We start from the raw sequence: 27,500 nt of genomic DNA on the forward strand, positions 1-27,500 counted from the left end.
GACCAACATGCTGCATAAACGGGGCCCGCCTGTATATAGGGAACCCAAGTGCAGTAGGCGTTCCCTATGTGGATCGCCACACTGAGGCGCTGGAAGAGAAAGTTGGCAGCCCTTTGGTCTCTGATGATTTCCATGTTACTGGAGCCCAGCTCCTTGAGGAAACCCGTGGCATGTTTTCCCCAGGAGCCAAGCAAGGGTTTCTGATCTCATGTTATGGATACCATGTGGTATTGGTGAGCCAAATCCTGTACTTGTTGAGCTTGTGATCGTCTCTGTGATCAACAGTCATTTTATTTACTCCGATGCTATGGATTCCCACTGGCCTATAGTACATCCCCTCCACCGCCCTCTACCGTATTGTCTTCAGACTTTCTCTACTTTTATCGCCCTATTTGTGACTTGACAATGGACCAGGAAGGGCCGAAACGCCGTCATAAGATTCTTCTCCCAAGTACGGATTATCTGGTGAATTGTTCCAGCCTCAGTATTTTGACTTTTATTGTTCAGATCCCTGAACTCCGTAGCAACTCATACACTGAGGGACCAGGGTTCAATCCCTGGATTAATGGACACGCTGGGCATGTTTCCTTATACCTGCTACCACTAGGTGTTAGCTGACTGGTATGGGACGCATCCTGGAATAAAAAAAAGATAGAGAGGGTCAAGATGAAAGAAGTGAAGATAATGAAAGCAGTATACCGCTGCTGGAAGAGGGCATCCCTCAGAGGCACACAATAAGACATAAGAGAGGCACTTGAAGCATCAACTCTGCTTCAAGGACGAGCACGTCACACTCCAGTGTGTCAAGTGACAACACGCCAACCCACCCAACAACCTACATTCCCCCCCTCTCCCGCCCACGCCCATCCGAGTCACTACCCAACATCAACCCTTGCTAGTTACGCACCCACCCACCCACCCACCCACTCTCTCTCTCTCTCTCTCTCTCTCTCTCTCTCTCTCTCTCTCTCTCTCTCTCTCTCTCTCTCTCTCTCTCTCTCTCTCTCTCTCTCTATCTGACTCTCTCTCTCTCTCTCTCTCTCTCTCTCTCTCTCTCTCTCTCTCTCTCACTCTCTCTCTCTCTCTCTCTCTCTCTCTCTCTCTCTCTCTCGCCAGATTACAAGTTTAAATCAATATAATTATTTTGTCCCTGGTTAGTTTGTCCCGATTAGTGTGTTGTGGTAATTTTGTATTGCAAATTACGACAAAAAATCTGTCGCACAGTTTGTCGACGCTGACGTCCTCAATCGACCAATCTGAAGCGTCGACAAATCGGAAGCGTCGACCATCGTCGACTTAACATCGTCGACGGACGGAAATTAGCTCCGTGGAGCATTAAATTAGCGGGTTGAATCATTAGCGAAAATGAGAGGTCTCGGTGCCTCGCAAACTTCCCCTCTCAGACAATGGCTTTTAAATGACCCGAAAGACGGAGACGAGGCATTTAAACCTGCCACGCGTCTTGGTAGGGGTGGGAGGGAGAGGGGACCGATAAAGGGGAGGGGAATGGGTAGGGGTGCATATTGGGAATGGGGGAAATGGTAAGGAAGGGATCAGTAATTGTAGGGCGTTGATAATGGGGAGGAAAGAGAGTGAAAGGGAGGAAATGGGAGGGATGGAAGCGAAGGGGAGGGGAAAGAGGAGGAAATTTAAGATGGGAGGGGGAGGTAGAGAAGGGAAGGAGGCTCCTTACCGTGGGAAAAATGCTGGAGGGGGGGGGAAATCATGTGTTATGGTGTGATGATAGGAGGAAGCGGGGGAGGGGGAGGAAGGAGGAGGGGAAGGAGCGGGAGGGGGGAATGGGGGGTAGAAACGGGTGGGAGGAGGGGAGTGGAGAGAGTTATCACCGGTACTATCCAGGTAGTTAGTACTGAACTATCTGTCACGAACCATTGTGAAGTGAGGGAGTCACAATATCCCCTACCTCCCCTTACTTTCCACTCCCCCATCCTTCTCCTCCCTCCCGGAAGGGTGTAACACTTTCTTCCCTCCCCAACCAGGTCCTGAGTAGGTAGTTAGAACCACCCTTGTGTCCGGAGTCGTTAGTTGAAACCATCCTTGTGTCCGGAGTTGTTAGTGGGAACCATCCTTCTGTCCGGATTCGTTAGGGGAACCACTCTTGTGTGTGTGAATTCGTTAGTGGCAACCACCCTTGTGTCCGGAGTCGTTAGTGGGACCACCAGTGTGTCTGGAGTCGTTAGTAGGAACCATCCTTGTGTCGGGAGTCGTTAATGGGAACCATCCTTGTGTCCTCTCCACCCCAACCAGCTCCCCGCTAAATCAAACTACTCTTAACTACCCTCCCCACACCCCTCTCCCCAGTTCCCCCGGTACTTAAGTGTAATTACCATTGCCTGGAGCAACTGCCCCGTGACTAAAGTAGTGGTTCACAGTCTGCTGCTCTGAGTGGACCACTCAGACCACTCTGAGTTGTCCGGTGGTTCGTATAAATACATCTTGCATATTACTGGCACCAGCAAGAGAAAGGTAAAGTGGAAATCAGTTTTCTTCCGTGGCATACAGAGTGTAGTAGGATACAGACAGGATGTCAGCACAGCATATCTGTGGGACATGTAAAAAAATCCTTGGAAGGAAATCCAGAATCACATGCAACCTATGCTCTTCCAAACACCATATCTCTTGTACTAGACTAAATACAGCCTCAAAAAATGACCTCGAACTAGCAAGGTGCTTCTGGTTGTGCAATAAAGATGGAGAACTTTGGGCAGGTATCAGAAAGGTACTAAGGAGAGTAATAAATGATAAAAATAATCAAGAAAACAAGGATGACCTCTTGGATAGTATACCAAAAATATATAAAACATGGGAGCAAGAGATAGTGTATCAAAAAATGCAGAATGTCCATACCACAACAGATGACTCGAAACTATCTAGTCACCCACATGGTGCTAAGCCAGACCCATCCCCCAGCCATAGCACTAATACCCACAGTGCTGGTGCTGGCCTAGGCTCCCCCAGGCATAGCACCAATACCCACAGTGCTGGTGCTGGCCCAGGCTCCCCCAGTCATAGAACTAATACCCACAGTGCTGGTGCTGGTGCTGGCCCAGGCTCCCCCAGGCATAGCACTAATACCCACAGTGCTGGTGCTGGCCCAGGCTCCCCCAGGCATAGCACCAATACCCACAGTGCTGGTGCTGGCCCAGGCTCCCCCAGTCATAGCACTAATACCCACAGTGCTGGTGCTGGCCCAGGCCCAGCCGCTGACCCAGCCCCAGCCCCCAGCCCCAGTGCTGACCCAGACCCAGCCCCCAGCCTTACTGCCAGCCCAGACTCTCCTAGGGACACTACCCAAACCACCACAAAAACAGTATATATACAACCATCTAAAACCATAAATATACAACCATCATTGCACAAGACCGTGGCCCACAGTACAGATGTTGCAGAGGAGTCTCCTCCTTCCTCTACTGGGGAAAGTAGATGGAATCCAGGACGGGGTATGGCCCTGGCTTGGATACTGAGGATTATAGTGCAGTCCCAGAACCTGCAGAAATTGAACACACCTCCCAACAATTCTCAACCAAGGGTGAATATGTGCAAATATTATCCTTAGGGGCATCTGTAACATGGAATAACAGGGGGAAAAAATGGGACATGCAACTTTGACCATCCCAAAAAATGTAGCGACCTCCTGTCTAAAGGAGTGTGTCGTTCTTCTTCCTGTACTTTCTTTCACCCAAAAATGTGCCACTCCTCCATCCTCCAGAAGCAGTGTTACAACATCGAGTGCCCTGCATACCATCTAAAAGGGACCAGGAGGCACAGACCCCACAAGACAAACAATAGTAGCTATGACAACCCAACTCCAGGTGATTTTTTAGTGGCAGGAAACGAAAAAAGAAAATGGAAGGAAATAACAAAAATAGTCCACCACCTTGGAGCCTTGTTGGACTGGAGGCGCAGCCAGTGGCCACCCATGGCCCTCCAGAATTACAACTACTGATGCCAATAACAAAATCCCCCCAACAAACACAGAATACAACCTCGTTCATATTTGCTAATATACAAGGCCTTAAGCCATCCACCAACAACAAAATACCTTTTATCAGTGGACTTCTAGTGGAGTCTAATGCAATGTTTGCAGCCTTCACAGAGACTCACACGAAAGATCACTTTGACAGTGAAATATGGATAAGTGGTTACAACCTTTTTAGATGCGACAGAAAAAACAGGCAACAAGGGGGGGTTGGCCTGTATGTCAAAGAGTCCCTTATCTGCACGGAGTTGCTGAACACCACAAATGAGGTAGTTGAAGTTCTATCAATAAAGATCGAGAACCAAAACCTAGTCATTGTGGTTGTATACAAGCCACCAGATGCAACCTCACAACAGTTCAAGGAACAGCTACTGAAAATCGATTACTGTTTGGAAAACCTTCCAGCTCCATCCCCAAACATCTTACTGCTTGGTGATTTCAACCTAAGGCATACAAAATGGAAGAATGTAGCAAATAATGTTATAGCTGAAACAATCCCCGGAGGTAGCACAGATGAAAGGTCACACACACATGAGCTACTAAGTCTCTGCGAAAAACACACCTTAAGCCCGCAGATAGTGGAGCAAACAAGACTAGAAAACACACTTGACCTTATCTTCACAAATAATGAGGACCTGATAAGAGACATAAGAATATCAAAAACAACTAATTCCGATCACAATCTAATCGAAGTCCAGACGTACATGCATAGGGGTCCTGAACAGCAGAATGCATATACCTGTGAAGGTGTCTTCACAAAATACAATTTCAACAACAAGAACATCAACTGGGACCAGGTAAACCATATCCTAAACGAAAAATGTTGGGAAGATGTCTTAAATGACATGGATCCAAACCAGTGCCTTGAAAGGATCAACTTCCTGGTAGCCGAAGCATGTTCTAGGCATATTCCCCTAAGAAAGAAGAGCAGGAGTAAACTGGAGAGAAAAAGACGCTCCCTCTACAGAAGACGACGAAGAGTCACTGAGCTCCTCAGCAGTGCTAGAATATCTGATACACGAAAGGAGGTGCTGACCAGGGAAGTGGAAACTATCGAACTTAAGCTAAATGGCTCTTACAGGAACCAGGAGAGGCAGGAGGAGCTTAAAGCTATTAGTGAAATTGAAAGAAATTCAAAATATTTCTTTTCATATGCCAAAAACAAGGCAAATACCACATCTAGTATCGGGCCCTTACTCAGACAGGATGGGACTTACACAGATGACAACAAGGAAATGAGTGAAATATTGAAATCCCAGTACGACTCTGTGTTTAGTGAACCACTAATCGGTCTGAGGATCGACGACCCAAATGATTTCTTCATGAATGAGCCTCAAAACTCCATAAATGTATGCCAGATTTCCGACATTACCCTAACTCCGATAGATTTCGAAAAAGCCATTGACAACATGCCTATGCACTCAGCCCCGGGCCCAGACTCGTGGAACTCTGTTTTCATTAAGAACTGCAAGAAACCCCTCTCGCGTGCCCTAAGTACACTATGGAGGAGGAGCTTGGACATGGGTGAAATTCCACAGTCACTTAAAACAACGGATATAGCCCCACTCCATAGAGGTGGCAGCAAAGCATTAGCTAAGAACTATAGACCAATAGCTCTGACGTCCCACATCATAAAAATCTTTGAAAGAGTGCTAAGAAGCAGGATTGCAAATCACATGGATTCCCAAAATCTGCACAATCCAGGGCAACATGGGTTCAGGGAAGGTCGCTCCTGTCTCTCACAACTACTGGATCACTATGACATGGCCTTGGATGCACTGGAAGAAAATCAGAGTGCAGATGTAATATACACAGACTTTGCAAAAGCATTTGACAAATGCGATCATGGCTAATAGCCCATAAAATACGTGCTAGAGGAATAACTGGGAAAGTGGGGAGATGGATCTTCAACTTCCTAACAAATCGCACACAAATAGTAGTGGTCAACAGAGTTAAATCGGAGGCTGCCATAGTGAAGAGCTCTGTTCTACAAGGCACAGTACTCGCCCCCATCTTATTCCTTATCCTCATATCAGACATAAACAGAGATATACACCACAGCACCGTATCATCCTTTGCGGATGATACTAGGATCTGCATGAGGCTGTCATCTGCTGAGGACGCGGTTAACCTCCAAGAAGATATAAACAAAGTTTTCCAGTGGGCAACGATAAACAACATGATGTTCAATGAGGACAAATTCCAACTACTCCGTTATGGAAAACTGGAGGAGATAATAACTAGAACAGAGTATACTACTGATTCCGGCCATACAATAGAGCGGAAAAATAATGTAAGGGACCTGGGAGTAGTAATGTCTGAGGATCTCACTTTCAAGGATCACAACAGTGCCACGATCGCACGTGCAAAGAAAATGATAGGATGGATAATGAGAACTTTCAAAACGAGAGATGCCAAGCCCATGATGATCCTTTTCAAATCACTTGTTCTCTCTAGGCTGGAATACTGCTGTACATTAACATGTCCATTCAAAGCAGGTGAAATCGCAGATCTAGAGAGTGTACAGAGATCCTTTACTGCACGTATAAGTTCTGTCAAGCCCCTTAACTACTGGGAACGCTTGGAAGCACTTGACTTGTACTCGTTGGAACGCAGGAGGGAGAGATATATCATAATCTACACTTGGAAAATCTTGGAAGGAATGGTCCCAAATCTGCACACAGAAATCACTCCCTACGAAAGTAAAAGACTGGGCAGGCGATGCAAAATGCCCCCAATAAAAAGTAGGGGCGCCATTGGTACACTAAGGGAAAACACCATAAGTGTCCGGGGCCCAAAACTGTTCAACAGCCTCCCATCAAGCATTAGGGGAATTGCCAATAAACCCTTGGCTGCCTTCAAGAGAAAGCTGGACAGATACCTAAAGTCAGTGCCGGATCAGCCGGGCTGTGGCTCGTACGTTGGACTGCGTGCGGCCAGCAGTAACAGCCTAGTTGATCAGGCCCTGATCCATCGGGAGGCCTGGTCGTGGACCGGGCCGCGGGGGCGTTGATCCCAGGAATAACCTCCAGGTAACCTCCAGGAGACACACTGACTGTAGAAACTGCCTCGGGTAATGTTGTCCAGCACCAGAAAATGTTTATTGGGAATCTAAAGTTTTTTTTTTTTTGGGGGGGGGGCGGGGATCTAATGCTGTCTGGCATCTAATTTTTTTTTTTTTGAATTTACTGCTATTAGTATTAATAAACTATTCTCTGGGAATTTTAACACCATTGGATCACTGGGTCATAAATGGTAGACAAGTGATTCAGTCTTAGAATTTTAACCCGAATTACTTACATTAGTCAGTGTTTAATTTGTAGTCGATATCGCAAGGATATCTATATATATATATATATATATATATATATATATATATATATATATATATATATATATATATATATATATATAAATATATATATATATGTCGTGCCGAATAGGCAGAACTTGCGATCTTGGCTTAAATAGCAACGCTCATCTTGCCATATAGGACAAGTGAGAATTTGTGTATGCAATAATTTCGCCAAAATCATTCTGAACCTAACGAAAAAAATATATTTCACTGTGTCTGTTTAGTATTAAATTACTGTAAACAAATATAAAATATATTTAGCAGGGTTAGGTTAAAATAAATTGTTCTTGTTATAATAAGGTTAGGTAAGTTTTCTAAGTTCCTTTTGGTGCAAAATTATAAATTTTTACATCAACATTAATGAAAAAAATGTATCTTTAAACGTATAAGAGAAAATTTTAGAAAGGACTTAATTTTAAATGAGTTCTTGCTAATTGGTCAGTTTTACATATTCGGCACGACATATATATATATATATATATATATATATATATATATATATATATATATATATATATATATATATATATATATATATATATATATATATATATATATATATATATATGTCGTGCCGAATAGGCAGAATTTGCGATCTTGGCTTAAATAGCAACGTTCATCTTGCCATATAGGACAAGTGAAAATTAAATTTGTGTATGCAATAATTTCGCCAAAATCGTTCTGAACCTAACGAAAAAAAATATATTTCACTGTGTTTGTTTAGTATTAAATTACTGTAAACAAATCTAAAATATATTTATTTGGGTTAGGCTAAAATAAATTGCTCTTGTTATAATAGGGTTAGGTAAGTTTTCTAAGATTCTTTTGGTGCAAAATTAAAAATTTTAACATTAACATTAATGAAAAAAATATATCTTTAAACGTATAAGAGAAAATTTTAGAAAGGACTTAATTTTAAATGAGTTCTTGCTAATTGACATATTCGGCACGACATATATATATATAATTTCTCTTACGAGAGAAAAATGTCAGTTTTACTAATTATACCCCGTAAAGTTTGGTTTAATTTATGCCCATTGAAGTGGGTCACCTGTGTCAGATTTTGTCCGCTCTCTATAATCTGTATTACGTAACGTCAACAAACTGTCTAAATTAGCGATGCGTGTTTTTTACTTTTATTGTTATCTTCAAGGATTTTTCAAAGTCAAAGTCATGTAAATATGTAGATATTTTTCAGATATCTACATGTGTGGAAATCTATAGGAGGAAACTGGAAAAGTACCTCCGTCAGGTGGCAGATCAACGTACAGAGAGCGGCCAACACATTCACCACCGCACATCTCCCAACATATTCACCACTCGCTCACCACATCAGAACATAAGGGAGGAGGAACACTGCAACAGGCCTATTGACCCATACTTGGTAGGTCATTGTCAAACCCAAACCCACTAAAAAAATTTCGCCCAACCCATTATCAATGTTACCCAAGGAATAAGCTTTGATAGTTCTATTAATTCAAAAGCAAGTCCCATTAAAATCCAACCTCTCTCACTCATGTATTTATCTAACCTATATTTCAAGCTCCCCAAGGTTTTAGCTTCAATGTCCTTGTTAGGTAGAGTCTTCCACTCATCGACGACTCTATTTCCTAACCAGTGTTTTCCTATATCTTTAACTGTAAACTTACCCAATTTGAATCTATTACACCAACATATACACCAAAATACTCACCAACATATACACCAACATACTCACCAACATATACACCAACATACTCACCAACATATACACCAACATACTCACCAACATATACACCAACATATACACCAACATACTCACCACTGGGTCTGAGTGTACACGGGAACCAGCCCTGCCATCTCGTGGTCCAGACAGTACACACGGAGGGTCGTGTAGGTGTGTAGGTCGGTGTACGTGGCTTGGTTGCCCTCCACCCGTAGGTTCTCCCACTGTCCTTGTACCCACTCAGGGAAGCTGCACCCAGCCGAGGCAGCCTGGGGAAACACCACACCCATTTATTATTATTATTATTATTATTATTATTATTATTATTATTATTATTATTATTATTGTCAGAAAGAGTGTCTCAGAATCGAATCGTGACATCAAATAACCTGAGAGTGTGGGCGGGTATGGGAGTGACTCACCTCAGACACGGGCGGTGTGGGAGGCGTGGGCGTGAGTACGAGGGTCTCGTAGCCCTCCCAGGCAGAGTGCAGCTTGTTGATGCAGGTAGAGTCGTAGGAGAGAGACAGGTAGACTCGACCTGTCCCATCCTCAACCTTGTACATCTGCAAGAAGAAAATTATGACTTCACACACACACACACACACACACACACACACACACACACACACACACACACACACACACACACACACACACACACACACACACACACACACACACAGAGGAGCTGTGACTCGACCCCTGCAACCACAACTAGGTGAGTACACATGCCAGTTCGACAAAGGGCGCTGTGGTTCGAACTATCCGCATTGGCTCAACAAAATGAACTGTGTCCGTACTCGTCCGTTCGGGTTCCCAAACATGAATCGTGGCTTTCAATCCTTCCACCAGGGTCTTTTAAGCTGACTTGTGTGACTGAACCCAGTCCGAGTATAAACCAAGGAAATTCACGTCCATAAACCACCTGACATATACTTTGTGAAGTATACATCTCTCAGTATATATACACACTGAGATTTCAGTCCCTGTTGTAGGTTTTTATCCATAATTGACTGGTGGTGAACAGGTAACATGAAGCCTTAACAACCCTCGCGCAGTCGATAGGCTTTAAACCCCACTAACCATCTATAAACAGTTTAATGTGTATTTGGTGCTACAGACATAATAAAATCCAAAAAAATAAAAGATTACAGAAATTCCCATTAGTTCTATACAGCTCGTAAGAAAGATGATAACAGAGTGACGTCCTACTACCTGGGGTGAAAAACAGGATGGCTATTACGCAGGTCAAACACCTACGACGGATGAACGTGGAAAAAACATTAAAAGCCTGAGAACGTGCTCCATGAACGACGAAACTGCAAATAATACAAACTTGAAATACCAAAAGAGCATGACAGGGTGAACGAACGCGGCGGCGCAGAGGGACGACCACGAGAATTAAGAAGAACAGTAGAAGAAAATGGAGAAGGAAAGAAAAAGGAGGAGGGGGAGAAGGAGGAGAAGAAGGAGGAGGAGGAGGAGGAGGAGGAGGAGGAGGAGGAGGAGGAGAAGGAGGAGGAGAAAAGAAGAAACATAAGAAGAAAAGAAGAGGAAGAAGAGAAAAATTTGGAAAACAATGAGGATCCAAGACGCGCGTGTTGGAATCAGGAGGAGGAGGAGGAGGAGGAGGAGGAGGAGGAGGACGAGGAGGACGAGGAGGAGGAGGAGGAGGAGGAGGAGGAGGAAGAGGAGGTGGAGGAGAAGGTGAATGACTACGATGGAAGAAGTGAATTAGTGGAAGATAAACAAGGATTAGAACGACTCTGAATCAGCACATTAACAGCTATTATTATTATTATTATTATTATTATTATCGAACGCCGTAGGGGTTATATACCTCACAGGGAAATATGAGGTAATCCGATTTGATCCAAGGAAGCTGAGATAGAGGTTCAATTCCTTGAATTAAGAGCACCCTCCATCACCGAGGTTCAGTGAACACCCACTGAGATGGATAAACCTCAGCCTCGCCGAACCTAGTTATGGCTGCTCTCATAGTAGATGATAGCAACTCAGGTGGTACTCTTTCTCTGGTCTTCCTCTAAGGTGGTACTCTTTCTCTAGTCTTCCTCTAAGGTGGTACTCTTCCTCCCATTCTTCAGGCGGAGAATGACCTAAAGCAGCGTCTGCGGAATGGGTAATGGGTAATGGGCCGCAAGAGGAGATCGAAGGGAACGTATCCTAGATATGTTCAAGATCAAGACACTCCAGGAGGAGCTCGAAGAGGAGTGGGGAAAGGGAGGACGACCCTTTTCCCTTGAAGGGTCGTCCTAAGACCCCTTCTCTTCACTGGGGAAGGGTTGGTTGGGAGAGCTATCCTTCCCCTCTTCAAGGGAAAGGATAGGACCCCTCCTCTTCACTAAGGGAAAGACGATCCGTCACCCCTTGATGGGTAGTCTTAGGACCCCTCCTCTTCGCTGGGGGAAGGGAGATCCCTCCCCCTTGAAGGGTCGTTCTAGGACCCCCTCCTCTTCACTGGGGGAAGGGAGATCTTCCCCCTTGAAGGGTCGTCCAAGAACCCCACCTCTTCATTAAGGGGAAGGGAGATCCTCCCCCCTTGAAAGGTCGTCCTAGGACCCCTCCTATTCACTGACAGGAAGGACTTCGTCCTCCGTAATAATATTGTCAAGGGTCTCGTCATGATCTGGAGGATAAAATTGTGTCAACGACCATGAATATTTTAGTTAATGTTCAAGGATTTGATTGACCTCAATAACTCTCAACCTGTAAGAAAATATCGAGAGAGGGATGAGAGGGGCGAAGAAAAAGAAAAAAAAATCACTTGTGAACGTGATTCCCTTGTAAACACGATGGAGGGTCTCTGACCTGTCCCAACTTTCATTCCAAGCCCTTCTTCTTTGACTTCAAAATTAGTAAAAAATTATTGAAAAAAGAAGTTTTCTACTATAATTTGTCGGTAGATCATATAAATCTCATTTTGTATTCAGTAAAAAAATGGTTTTTGTCCCCACTAAGGGAAAATAAATTAGATGGAGGTGAAATCAAATCAAAGTGAGAATCGTGATGCAGAGGATCGGACGCGATGCAGCGCGCGCAGACTGACCGGATGTGGTTGGTGACGTCATAAGAGCCGGGTTCTCATGACTGCCATGGTTTTCCTGTCTTGCCAGACCAATTACTGCTGCGTGCTTCTGCAAACCAGCAAAGCGGCCACGGTAACTACTGCACCCAGGCTGCCACACTACCACACCAATACACCTACACACCGAGACCTAATGACCAGAGTAATAAAGAAAACACAAGTGCAGAACAAGTATTTATTGTGAGAACGCTTCCCTGTGTAGAGCTTTATTATGTGATTTGATGAAGCTACACCGAGCGATTGATTGCTATACTAAATGCTTGTTTTGCAGCCGGGATTTCTTCCCATCGTTCAGCCGTGAGCCTCTTGTTAACAAGAACGCCGCCTATGGAACTCTTATTTTATTCGTAAACACTGAGATTTGTATTTTTTCTGGGAGAACTGTCTTTACTTTGCAATTTTTGGGGCGCGAATTAAAACTATGCATGAATTACAGCTGATTTAGTTATAGATATAAAATAAAATAACTTCACTGTTCTGGGATGCCGATTTCTTAATTTCTTTGAGAAGAAGTTCGAGTCTGCCCACATTCTTCCTACCTCACACGAGACCATTGCATGGTTATATTGGCGACACACTGACCATCTTCTCCAAGACACTCAGCATACACAACATCATCAAGCTCACCATTATATACACATTAGAGGAGGACAGGGATAACTCTGGACAGGGACACAGGTGATGACAGACTGACATTTGAAATTTACAGGAAACTAACCAGTGAGGACGATTTTATTCACTTCCACTCGTAGAACCACGCGAGCCGATGTATTTAAGGATATTGGTCTTTCTCTGAGATAACAAAGCAAATTTCCTAAAATTATTTGTAACAGATAAGAGAACTGTTGATATATATCCAGATCTACTTTTGTAAACCCTTTTGGGACCTAGTTCCTACGCCTTTTGTGTATCCATATGCTCTTGCGCTACTGCCCACAGGATGGATATAGAGTGAGCATTAAAGTAGCCATTTCGGTGGCTAGTTTGAATTGGATTTAGGCTGTGTATGTTTTAATTTACCATTATTGTTGTCTTCCTTAGGACCCACAGGACCTCTAGTCAACATTTTCATAAGTACGAGTGTATCAAGAGTAGGTTAAATTAAGTTAAGGACGCCTTTGAGTCAAGGCCTACAAGAAGCTGATAGATATTATACTTGATTTCTGTAGTTAGAAGATCCGCGTGACCTTCAGACTCATTCAGTTTCTGCAATACTACACAGCAACATTGCTCTAGCGTTCATAGGCAGTTATATTAGAGAAGCAACTAATTCCATGGCCATGAACATATTATAAAAACGGTGAAACATTACAGCAGGCCTAACGGCCCATAAAAAGTCCCAAACTCTCTTACAAAAATGTTGATCCAACCCATTCTCATGGCTACCCAAAGAATGAGCTTTGATAATCCTCCTAACTCATGTTGTTCAAGTCCCACTCATATCCACCCTCTCTCACTCATGTATTTATCCATCCTAGTTAAACTAAAACCAGCCAGCACGGAAGGTACTAGTGCTGGTGTGTCTAGGATCCCCTCTGGGAATGTGAGGTCTATATATGGGAAATAGCCAGGACCACAGACACACTGTTTTGAACACAGACATGCCTGCAGCTCTGATATGAACAGCACATGTGTCCAACATGGTAGTACACACAGTCACATCATGAGGTGGGAAGGAACGAAACCACTTAACGAAAAGTGATTTCCTTAGACGTTGGTGGCTGGAAGCTTCAGTTATTTCAGTTTCAGTCTCTATCACACAAAGCTCAGGGAGAGTTAGCATCTCCAGAACTTTTGCCAAAATGATCCTATCCAACATCAGCAGGCCTACTGGTCCATGCTAGGTAGGTCCTTCTCAACATATGAGGCGTCCACTCACCTCCTGTACTTATAATAATTTCCGTATTAATAGTGAAAAGGCCACCAATGGTGAAACATATCAATCAATAAGGGCATTTACTGTACCTATGTGTCTTATTTCCACTATCTACCAGTGCTAACAAACCTGAGTTTCTGCCCATATGAAGGATATATATAAAGGTCAAGTATCTATTGCTTGTAGTGATTGATACTGAAACATGAACTGTTTTCTTGGCTGTAGATTTCTGCTAGTGAGGCATAATCTGTATCACAACACTGTGGACACAACATAGGCAACACTGTAGACACAGCACCAGGAAAACTGTAGACACAGCACCAGGAAAACTGTAGACACAACGCCAACAACAATGCAGACACAATACCAACAACACTACAGACAATACCAACAACACTACAAACACAATACCAACAACACTACAGACACGACACCAGCAATGCTGCAGACACAATACCAACAACACTGTGGACACAGCACCTGCAACACTACAGACACAACACCAACAACACTGCAGACTCAGTACCAACAACACTGCAGGCACAGCACTTGCAACACCACAGACACAACACCAACAACACTGCGGACACAATACCAGCAACACTACATACACAGCACCAGCAACACTGCAGACACAACACCAACAACACTGCAGACACAATACCAGCAACACTACATACACAGCACTTGCAACACTACAGACACAACACCAACAACACTGCAGACGCAATACCAGCAACACTACATACACAGCACTTGCAACACCACAGACACAACACCAACAACACTGCAGACACAATACCAGCAACACTACATACACAGCACTTGCAACACTACAGACACAACACCAACAACACTGCAGACACAATACCAGCAACACTACATATTCAAATTCAATTCAAATTCAAATTCAAACTTTATTCTCTATAAGTATTACAATGCTGAGTTTACAGAATTTGGTTATTGTGTGGTTTACATGTAGTAAAATAATAATTACAGAGTGTACCACTAGAACGCCTAGCATGGCTAGGCATTTCGGGCAGACTTATATTAAATCTTAGGTTTAAAATGTTACAAAATTATGAGATAAGTTGGTATTATGGCTAAGTGACTAAATACTAGTTGTGAGTTTAGCAATGTGAATGCTTTTGTTTTGGCACTATACGTAGTTTCAGTATTGGAGTATCACAGGCCAACTTTTGACTAGTTAAGATTCATTATTTTGAGATTGAGATTGATATTTCTGTTTATGGTCAAATGGGTGAGTGAGTGTAAGTGTGAACCACCAGGTGGTATTCGTATTATTAGTTTACAGGGTGTATCAGGGAGATAAGATGTTTTCTGATGGTAGTTTTGAAGGTGATGAATGTGTCTGCAGTTTTGGAATTTTCAGGTAGGGTGTTCCAGATTTTAGGGCCTTTGACATACATTGAATTTTTGTAAAGGTTTAGTCGGACACGGGGAATGTCATAGAGATGTTTGTGTCTGGTGTTGTGCCTGTGGGTTCTGTCACAACTATCAAGAAAGCGTTTTAGGTCAAGGTTAATATTGGAATTTAAGGTCCTGTAGATGTAGATTGCACAGTAGTAAGTGTGGATGTACTGAACAGGGAGTAAGTTTAGATCTATGAAGAGTGGGGGGGGGGGGGTGTTGCCAGGGATGGGATTTGGTGATTATTCTTACTGCGGCTTTTTGTTGGGTTATTATTGGCTTTAGGTGTGTTGCTGCAGTTGAACCCCAAGCACAGATAGCATAGGTGAGGTATGGATATATAAGTGAATGATATAGTGTGAGAAGGGCAGTTTGCGGCACGTAGTATCGTATCTTGGAGAGGATCCCAACCGTTTTGGATACTTTTTTGGTTATGTGTTGGATATGGGTGCTAAAGTTCAGGTTGTTGTCGAGGTATAGGCCTAGGAATTTGCCCTCATTATGCCTGGTAATTAGAGTGTTGTCGATCTTAATGTTAATTTGCGCATCTCCTGCTCTGCTACCAAACATAATGTAGTAAGTTTTGTCAACGTTAAGCGTAAGTTTATTGGCTGTCATCCAAGTCGATATTTTGACCAGCTCCTCATTAACAATGGTGTTGAGGGTTGCAAGATTAGGGTGAGAGATGACATAAGTCGTGTCGTCAGCAAAGAGAATGGGATTCAGGTGTCGAGATACGTTTGGAAGATCATTGATGTATATGAGGAAGAGCAGGGGACCAAGGACACTTCCCTGCGGAACTCCAGTATCAAGTGGCTGTGTTGTTGATGCTGTGTCTTTAATGGTGACATACTGATACCTATTAGTAAGGTAAGATTTGAAATATGCAAGAGCATGGCCTCTTATACCATAATGATCAAGTTTGTGGAGTAGGATGCTGTGGTCTACTGTGTCAAAAGCTTTTCTTAGGTCAATAAAAATTCCTAGCGGATATTCCTTATTTTCCAATGCCGTGTAAAGCAGATCTAGCATTTTTATAATTGCATCGTTAGTGCTTTTATTTTTCCTGAATCCAAATTGGCAGGGGTTGAGTATGTTTTGTGACGTTATAAATGAATATAGTCTCCTGTGCACGAGTTTCTCAAAGATTTTAGAAAGCAATGGTAAGTTTGATATTGGCCTATAGTTGTTTAAATCTGTAGGGTCACCACCTTTATGTATTGGTGTAACCCTTGCCGTCTTGAGTAGTTTCGGGAAGGTGCTAGCTTCTAGTGACTTGTTAAAAAGCAATGAGATAGTATGCGAGAGGACATGGGCCACTCTCTTGTACAATAATGGTGGGACATGAGACAGATTCCCTGAGTTATTTTTAAGTGACTTTATAATCTCGGTGACTTCCGTGGGCTCAGTTGGAGCAAGATAGAAGGAATTTGGGAAATTCCCATCTAGGTAGTCCCCGGCATGGGCATTGGTACGTGGGATTTTATTGGCGAGATTAGAACCTATGGTTGAGAAGAAGTCGTTTATCTTGTTAGCTGTGTCGGTGGGTTGCAGTGGTGTTTCATTAGGTTTAGTTAGGACAATATTCTTGTTTTTTTTTCAGTTTGTGGGTCCCTAGAATCTGAGAGAGTGTTTTCCAGGTCTTTTTTATATCTCCTCTTGTGTCAGTGAATCTACTGGAGTAGTATAGTTGTTTGGCTTTCTTTATTACTTTGGTGAGAGCTGATGAATAGTGTTTAAGAATATCTTTGTGTATTAAGCCCTGTCTATATTGCTTTTCATATTGGTGTTTCTTATCAATGGATTTCAGAATGGTGCTGGTTAGCCATGGGCAACCAAGCCGTTTGTTTGTGATCTGTTTCGTTTTTATAGGACAATGTTTGTTGTATAGTCTAAGTAGTTTGTTAAGAAAAATGTCTGTCCAGTCGTCAATACCATTGGCCTTGGAGAATTCTGTAGGCCAGTCAACAGTCTCTAGGTCAGCTGTGAACTTCCTTATTGAGGCCTCATCATGGAATCTAAATGAGACTTTGTTGTATTCAAGTGGTGGTTTACTAATGTTTGTCAAGAGGAAGGTAGGGTAGTGGTCTGTAGTGCTATCTGTGATTATCCCTGATTTAAGGGGGGCTAGTATATTGGTCCATATGTGGTCTATTATGGTTGCACTTGTTTCAGTGAGCCTGGTTGGTTTAGTTATTGTTGGTATGAGAAGTGTGTTGTTCATATTGTTGATGAAATCAGTTACAGGCTGATCATCTAGTAGGCCAAGGCTGATGTTGAAGTCTCCAGCTAAGAGAAGGTGGTGTTTATTCATTTGTCTGTTTGTTATTAGTGCCTTTAATTTCTCACTGAAGTTTGGGATGTTAGTGTGGGGTATCCGGTAAATGGCACCGATTGTTATAGGCGTCTTAAGGTTTTTTACAGTAAAATTAGCAAAAATGTATTCTCCATATTCATCACTAAAGCAATTGGTGCTGATACAAGATAATTGGTTAGAGTAATAGTAATAGATTGCAATACCACCCCCAACTTGGTATGGTCTGCAGTTGTGGATTGCTGTGTATCCTGGTAGAGGGTAGATATCTATTGTGTCCTGTTTTAGCCAGGTCTCGGTAAGAATAATGCAGGAGAAGGGTGTCTTTAGTGATTCAAGGAGTGCCAGGAGGTCATCATAGTGTTTGCTTAAGGACCTGATGTTGTAGTTAAGTACTGATAGACTTTTATCATTGTTTAGGATAGTGCTGGCTTGTGATGCTGTGTAGTAAAAGCAGTTACTTTCCAATAGGTTTTGATTGTGTGTCAGATTATGGAGGTTTAGATCAGGGTCAACATGATCAATCATCTTCTAGGTTTAAATTATGGTTATTTATATCCTGAGTTGTGTGTTGAGTTTTAGTACTGATATCTGTAGTGGTGGGAAGTTTGGACAAGTATATAGCTATAGCATTTTGGTCATGTAGAGTATAGTCACTACTACACATAATGAAGTTGATGTTGTCTATGTGTTGTGCTGGAATGAACTAAAGTACAACTAGGTATAAACTAATAATATAAAAATACAAATTAAAAATAGCACAAGACTCTCACTTGTAATTGCACTAAGGTCTAATGTAATGACTTTGGTATAGTCTATGTATTGAGCTAGAGTGAGCAATAGTACAACAAGGTTTAATCTAATAATGTAGAAATATAAATTAAAAATAGCACCAGGCTCTCACTAGTAATTACACTATGGTCTAATATAATGACTTTGGTATTGACTATGTATTGAGCTAGAATGAGCTATAGTACAACTGAGTTTAATCTAATGATATAAAAAAGGCACAAGACTCTCAATTGTAATTGCACTAAGGTGTTATATAAGTTGTTTATAAGAATTAGAGTATAACTAGATTTAAATTGACAAGATAAAATATGCAAGTTAAGGCAGCAAAATAATAAAAAAAGTAGAAAAAAAAAAAATATTAGGTAGTTGGTACTAGTTAGCAAAAGATAGTTAAGGGCCTTGAACAATAATATAATTGAAATATACACTAATTGCACACACAATATAGTCACTAAGATATGAAAACAATCTTAGCGTAGGACTTACAATATAAACTTATAATATAAAAATACAAATTGAAATGGTACTTGTAATTGCACTAGAGTCTGGTATAGGTTGTTGACAAGATCAAGATTATAACTAGATTTAAATTGACAAAATATAATTCACAATTAAAGTACCAAAAGAATAATAGTAAAAAATAACAATGGTAATGTCTTGGCTATAATATGATAGTAAGATGGTAGACAGGTACACAGGTACTGAGGCACACAAGTGCACAGGTACACAGGTACTGAGGCACACAAGTGCACAGGTACACAGGTACTGAGGCACACAAGTGCACAGGTACACAGGTACAAAGGATAATATAAAGGTTGGAGTTGAATATACAAACTTGAAAATTTGGTATTAAAACAGATAAAGGTAATTAGACAAGTAATGGTTATTAAATGTCAAAAATGTTGAGAGTAAATTGAAATTATAGTAAAAATGGTAATTATTAATTTTAGTAAGTAATATCAATTGATAGTATTTAAAAAAATATGAGGTAGTAATATGGACAGAGAAAGTATCAATTCAGCTAATGTTTAAGCAAACAATAGTAAATAAGAAAATTACATAAGGTTACCTGGAGGTTACCTGGAGGTTATTCCGGGGATCAACGCCCCCGCTGCCCGGTCCATGACCAGGCCTCCCGATGGATCAGGGCCTGATCAACTAGGCTGTTACTGCTGGCCGCACGCAGTCCAACGTACGAGCCACAGCCCGGCTGATCCGGCACTGACTTTAGGTATCTGTCCAGCTCTCTCTTGAAGGCAGCCAGGGGTTTATTGGCAATTCCCCTAATGCTTGATGGGAGGCTGTTGAACAGTTTTGGGCCCCGGACACTTATGGTGTTTTCTCTTAGTGTACCAATGGCGCCCCTACTTTTTATTGGCGGCATTTTGCATCGCCTGCCAAGTCTTTTACTTTCGTAGGGAGTGATTTCTGTGTGCAGATTTGGGACCATTCCTTCCAAGATTTTCCAAGTGTAGATTATGATATATCTCTCCCTCCTGCGTTCCAACGAGTACAAGTCAAGTGCTTCCAAGCATTCCCAGTAGTTAAGGTGCTTGACAGAACTTATACGTGCAGTAAAGGATCTCTGTACACTCTCTAGATCTGCGATTTCACCTGCTTTGTATGGAGATGTTAATGTACAGCAGTATTCCAGCCTAGAGAGAACAAGTGATTTGAAAAGGATCATCATGGGCTTGGCATCTCTCGTTTTGAAAGTTCTCATTATCCATCCTATCATTTTCTTTGCACGTGCGATCGTGGCACTGTTGTGATCCTTGAAAGTGAGATCCTCAGACATTACTACTCCCAGGTCCCTTACATTATTTTTCCGCTCTATTGTATGGCCGGAGTCAGTAGTATACTCTGTTCTAGTTATTATCTCCTCCAGTTTTCCATAACGGAGTAGTTGGAATTTGTCCTCATTGAACATCATATTGTTTACCGTTGCCCACTGGAAAACTTTGTTTATATCTTCTTGGAGGTTAACCGCGTCCTCAGCAGATGACAGCCTCATGCAGATCCTAGTATAATCCGCAAAGGATGATACGGTGCTGTGGTGTATATCTCTGTTTATGTCTGATATGAGGATAAGGAATAAGATGGGGGCGAGTACTGTGCCTTGTGGAACAGAGCTCTTCACTATGGCAGCCTCCGATTTAACTCTGTTGACCACTACTCTTTGTGTTCGATTTGTTAGGAAGTTGAAGATCCATCTCCCCACTTTCCCAGTTATTCCTTTAGCACGTATTTTATGGGCTATTACGCCATGATCGCATTTGTCAAATGCTTTTGCAAAGTCTGTGTATATTACATCTGCATTCTGATTTTCTTCCAGTGCATCCAAGGCCATGTCATAGTGATCCAGTAGTTGTGAGAGGCAGGAGCGACCTGCCCTGAACCCATGTTGCCCTGGATTGTGCAGATTTTGGGAATCCAGGTGATTTGCAATCCTGCTTCTTAGCACTCATTCAAAGATTTTTATGATGTGGGAAGTCAGAGCTATTGGTCTATAGTTCTTAGCTAATGCTTTGCTGCCACCTTTATGTGACCTTATGGTGACTTATGCTTACTAGTAAAATCACAAAATGAGGTAGTTGATTATTTAATTACTAAGAGATTGTACAATAAAATTTGAACAATAAAATTTGAACAACACTGCAGACACAACACCAACAACACTGCAGACACAATACCAGCAACACTACATACACAGCACCAGCAACACTGCAGACACAACACCAACAACACTGCAGACACAATACCAGCAACACTACATACACAGCACTTGCAACACCACAGACACAACACCAACAACACTGCAGACACAATACCAGCAACACTACATACACAGCACTTGCAACACCACAGACACAACACCAACAACTCTGCAGACACAATACCAGCAACACTACATACACAGCACCAGCAACACCACAGACATAACACCAACAACACTGCAGACACAATACCAGCAACACTACATACACAGCACCAGCAACACCACAGACACAACACCAACAACACTGCAGACACAATACCAGCAACACTACATACACAGCACCAACAACACTGCAGACACAACACCAACAACACTGCAGACACAATACCAGCAACACTACATACACAGCACTTGCAACACCACAGACACAACACCAACAACACTGCAGACACAATACCAGCAACACTACATACACAGCACCAGCAACACTGCAGACACAACACCAACAACACTGCAGACACAATACCAGCAACACTACATACACAGAACTTGCAACACCACAGACAACACCAACAACACTGCAGACACAATACCAGCAACACTACATACACAGCACTTGCAACACTGCAGACACAACACCAACAACACTGCAGACACAATACCAGCAACACTACATACACAGCACCAGCAACACTGCAGACACAACACCAACAACACTGCAGACACAATACCAGCAACACTACATACACAGCACTTGCAACACCACAGACACAACACCAACAACACTGCAGACACAATACCAGCAACACTACATACACAGCACCAGCAACACTATATAACACACGCAACACTACATACATAACACACGCAACACTACATACACAGCACCAGCAACACTGCAGACACAACACCAACAACACTGCAGACACAATACCAGCAACACTACATACACAGCACTTGCAACACTACAGACACAACACCAACAATACTGCAGACACAATACCAGCAACACTACATAACACACGCAACACTACATACACAGCACCAGCAACACTACATACATAACACACGCAACACTACATACACAGCACCAGCAACACTACATAACACACGCAACACTACATACACAGCACCAGCAACACTACATACATAACACACGCAACACTACATACACAGCACCAGCAACACTACATACATAACACACGCAACACTACATACACAGCACCAGCAACACTACATAACACACGCAACACTACATACATAACACACGCAACACTACATACACAGCACCAGCAACACTACATACATAACACACGCAACACTACATACACAGCACCAGCAACACTACATACATAACACACGCAACACTACATACACAGCACCAGCAACACTACATACATAACACACGCAACACTGTTATTATCTTTACGTCAATGCTGCTCACGAACCAGCCATTTCCCGGCTTGGTATACGCCCTTCACCCACGTGAACTCCGTATCCATGCTGCGTTATGTTGCTATGCCACCCATCACCACCCATTACCACCCATTACACCCTAACCCACCCCTCCAGCACGTGAGCAAACTTTCCTCAACTCACTTCCACTAAAATCACGTTTTTCTTCTACCTCAATTTCTGATTTCTTTTATTATTTCCCCTTAGTTCCTCCCTAACTATCTTCCCTATCCACCCTTCATCCCACCTACCCACCCACCTACGTTCCGCCGAGGGAGGGACAAGCCAGACCGGAAAAACCGAGCGGAAACAGCCCCTGAGGGCAACTTCTTACCGGCAGCTCACCCAGCCTCACTCAGCGGCATCTCCCCGACGGCGACTGCCACTCCCCAACCTCATCCAGCATATCCCAACCCTCCAAATATTCTCTAATATCACCCCAAGGCATACTAACCACTTTCAGACATTTCAGAAAATTCGGTAGTTAAGGCACCGGCCTGCTGTTTTGAGACTGGCTCGCCGTGGGATCGAACCTTATCTTTTCTGTGAGTTGTTTACAAATTGTGTCATTTCAGGTAACACTTAGAAAGATTTCCTCAGGCTTTCGCCGCCGCTCTTGGGGTTTCAGTGAGGAGAGACGGCGACTCGAAGGCATTCAGAGGAAGAAAACGAGACAGGACCATCGGTTCTTTACAGATATATTCTCTTAAGAAACCGACAGGATCTCGGATCTGGTGAACACTCACACGTCACTCACCCAGCTACTTTTATCTTAGCTATCGCAGCTCGACAGGTGAGTTTGTGTCATAAAGAATATCAGAAGGCTACGCCCCTGTGACCTACCTGCTTCAAGGACACTCATCTTATATATCTGTTTAATCAGGCTGAACACAAGCATGAGGAGCCAGTCTATCAGTATCCTGTCTGCCAACGTTAAGGGTTTCATTACCAATGTTGGTGAGCTCACGCATGGTTTCATGCGTGAGCTGTAGAGACAGTTCTGAACGACAGGAAGCCGGAGAATTTTGCTAAAATTGCTGGCTACACTTCATGGAAGTGACGAGGCAAGCAAGGTCATAGAGGCAGAGCTGTCATGTATTTTAGTAAAAGTGCACACGCCCATCCAGTTGCTGTTGTCATTCCTGATCACAAGGAAATGATATCCTTCAGAGTATGCATAAACCTTAGTACGACCTTACTAACGTGTGTAAAATACAGACAGTAATGGCAGCAAGATGACCCAATCAACTTTCTGATGAAAAATGTTGACTAATTTCTACTGCAACATGTCACCTGATTATGAACACTGGTGACCTCACCCAATAGTTTAAGCACAGGGCTTTTAACAAACTTCTCGCACTGATCGACATAAAAACCTCCATAGACTTCCTTATCTCCGGCTTCTTCCTTGACCCAGTAGTGAATGATCTATCTGAAGTCACAGTTACTGACAAATCTCTTGGTTATGTTGACTCATCTGATCCCAAGGTCGTCTTTACCTCACTGAATATACCAACAGAAACATTCCAGGAATCATCACGCACAACAGCCTCCAACTGGACTGCTCTTCTAGAAGTGACGTTGATAACCAAGTGAACACCTTCACGAAATACATCCTTAATCCCTAACACAAGTATATCCCTCACCAAGAAGCTGCTGCTGCTAGATACAAGGTTTAAAGAAAGTACAAGAGGTCTCCCATTAACTGTAACGGGAACCTTAACATGCAAGTCCATCGGTGAATGAAGTCCAAAACTAAGCCATCTCTAATGGAGAGCTGACAAAAAAAAAAAAAAACTGGCATCGCCCCACAGACCATTCACATCCACCCAAACACCTTCATACCTTCTAACTTGCCCACACTCTCCCCAGAACTCCCTCAGTACTCACGGCACATCTGAAGCGAGGAGGTGGAGGGTCAGTGCCAGCAGCAACAGTAGTTGAGGCTAGAACCTTAGGGTCGTGCAGTGCCAGGTATCTCTGTCCATCAGTGCCTTCCCAGTCTCCCAGGCACTCGTACGTCTTAGCTGCCACACAAGGAAACAACGCCAGCTTAATAGAAGCTTTATTTGGTATTTTATGTAAGTTTCTTAATCTAATCTATTTTTAAATAAAAATTTTCTTTAACCTTGTTACTGTATATGAGATTCAGATGTGTCTTTCTTCTTTTAATTGAAGGTAAGAATCAAGTGGTTTTTAATAATAAAACTGGATATTTCGTCAATGTTCTGTTACCCCTATTCTGTATACTAGTTACAGTTTGGAAATAAAACCAAATTGGTTTTCCCTATCATATTCCATCACAAAAAAAAAAAAATAGTTTTTTTGTCATATTCCATCACACAGGATGGGTTTCCTTGTCATATTCCACCATAGACAGGATGGGTTTTCCCTATCATTTTCCATTACGCAGGATGATTCACACACGAAGCAGTGGTATGTATCAGCCTTAGCTGGGAGGTTTCAGTAGAGAGGTGATGAGCGTATCGTCAGTCTTGTCATGGTGGGTTCATTAGCTGCGTCAGGTTCAGAGGTTTCCTTCCAGCAGGACTGGAGTTACTATTACGTAGGCATTACCTCCTCTCGGAATTCCAGAGGAGAAAAAAATTAGGAAGGGGAAAATGGCATCATCGAATGCAATATACAGACGTTTCGAGGAAAGTAAGCGTTAATTAAAACAACATTTCGCTCCTTTTTTGCGCACCCCTTGAGCATTCTGTTTATCACAGCCGTCACACTTTGTACTCACCTAATTGTGGTTGCAAGGGTCAAGACTCAGCTCCTGGCCCCGCCTCTTCACTAATCGCTACTAGGTCCTCTCTCTCTGCTTCCTGAGTTATGTCATACCTCGTCTTAAAGTTATGTATGGTTCCTGCCTCTACTACATCACTTGCTAGGCTATTCCACTTCCTGACGACTCTGTGACTGAAGTACTTCCTAACATCTCTGACTCGTCTGTGTCTTCAGCTTCCAATTGTGACCCCTTGTTTCTGTGCTCCCTTTCTGGAACATCCTGTCTCTGGCCACCTTGTCTATTCCACGAATTATTTTGTATGTTGTTACCATGTCTCCCCTGACCCTCCTGTCCTCCAGTGTCGTCAGTCCGATTTCCCTCAACCGTTCTTCGTCATGCTGTTAGTGTGTAATTACCTTCCCACTACAGTCACACGTCACGTCACCAACCTCGTCACACTATGGTAACACAGCTGTCACACGTCACGTCAGCAGCTGACACTTCCTTGCACCTGAGGGACAACTATCGTCTCATGTACTACCCCAGTAAGAAGTATGTGCTCCCGGGTAGCTGAGGACATCCACTCACCATAAACTAGACACATGTGCAACACTTCGGTACCTTTATTGTACTACCTCAAGTAGTAGGTGCTCTCAGGTACCTCCCGGCACTTCCCAGCTAGGTCTACCATCGTCTCACTCGGTGACTTACCTTACAGTTCACTTCCCAGTTGTCCTACAGACACAGTTTTTCTCCCGTCTTCCGCCTGCCATTCTTCTTTTAATGTTTATTTTTTGCAAGCTATTGGAAACTTGGAACTGTATGGTCGCTAGCACCGACACGCCTCACATGTTCTATTTAATCTATATCAGATGCATTTATGGTAAAGAAGTAAATCCTATCTTGCTGGTTCGTTTCTCTTTCTCTCTTTCTCTCTCTCTCTGTCGGCTACGCGAGTCTCGCCCCCCCCCCTTGTCTATTTGTATATGATATCTTCTACGATTAATAGCTTCGCATTTGCCATGTTAGCTGTCCTTGCTACTTATGCTACAGTGTTAACCAATGCTTTCTTGCCTTCATATTCCTGTCTCAGTCTTCTGCTATCACTGTGGGTCCCTGCAAGTCTTGACTGTGCCCACTATGTAGTTATTTGATTCACTTCAATTTATCCCTCTTATTTCTTCAAAACTTTACTCGTTTCTGATTAGCAGTTCAACTCCTTCTCTCCCTTGCTTTCTCTGTCTTTCCTTATTAATTGATATTTTTTAAGGAATATAACATCTCTTATCATTTCAGTTAAGTTTTGTCTCGGTGATTGCTATGATGTCCGCTGTTGCCTCTACTGCCCGTTCTTTCAGCCCGTCACTCCCGTTTAATAATCAGTCCTTACTTCACTAACACACTGGGAAGTCCTTTTCTATTACTGTACTCTGCTTCGTAGTGTCCACGCTTTCTGTTCGTTGCTCATTTGTATTTAGGGAGAGAGGTGGTGCGGGGGTTAGCGCGTATGTTGTTATAGAGGGGTAAGAAATAAGACTTATAATTGTAGATAGTTATAGACAGGGGAAGGATGTGCGGCTATTGGTTGTGTTATGATAGTAGCAGGGAAGCCCTGAGTTGGACTTATCAAGAGAGGACAACTTTTTACTGGTACCCTCAACTGTTCCATCTAAATTTCCGCTCTGTCTTGATCCAGATAAACACGGTGATATCTTGCACGCCTCAAAAGTGCTATACCTAGAGTATACCTGGAGGGTGTTTGGGGGGGTCAACGCCCCCGCGACCCGGTCCATGATCAGGCCTCGTGGGGGACCAGGGCCTGATTAAATAGGCTGTTCCTGCTGGCCGCACGTAAACCGACGTACGAACCACAGCCCATCTCGTCAGGTACTGACTTTAGATGTATATCCAATTCCCTCTTGAAGACAGCCTCAAGATCCTGCTTCAGACAGGTTTTCACTAGGTTAATTTGATCGAGAGATATATAACCCTGGAAGACCTTCCGATGCC

At 42.9% G+C, this 27,500-nt stretch overlaps 1 protein-coding gene across 1 annotated transcript in view; it reads right to left on the reverse strand.

The window, feature by feature from the left end:
• The window catches only part of LOC128703823 (uncharacterized), a 131,912-nt gene that overhangs the window by 48,469 nt on the left and 55,943 nt on the right, over positions 1-27,500 (reverse strand). The window contains exons 5-7 of the mRNA XM_070086959.1: positions 24,647-24,783; positions 9,483-9,626; positions 9,157-9,329 (exon numbers count right to left, since the gene is read on the reverse strand). Coding sequence (XP_069943060.1) covers positions 9,157-9,329; positions 9,483-9,626; positions 24,647-24,783 — 454 coding nt within the window. The remainder of the gene's footprint in view (positions 1-9,156; positions 9,330-9,482; positions 9,627-24,646; positions 24,784-27,500) is intronic.

This window comes from Cherax quadricarinatus, chromosome 20 (assembly GCF_038502225.1).
Source record: "Cherax quadricarinatus isolate ZL_2023a chromosome 20, ASM3850222v1, whole genome shotgun sequence".
NCBI lineage: Eukaryota > Metazoa > Arthropoda > Malacostraca > Decapoda > Parastacidae > Cherax > Cherax quadricarinatus.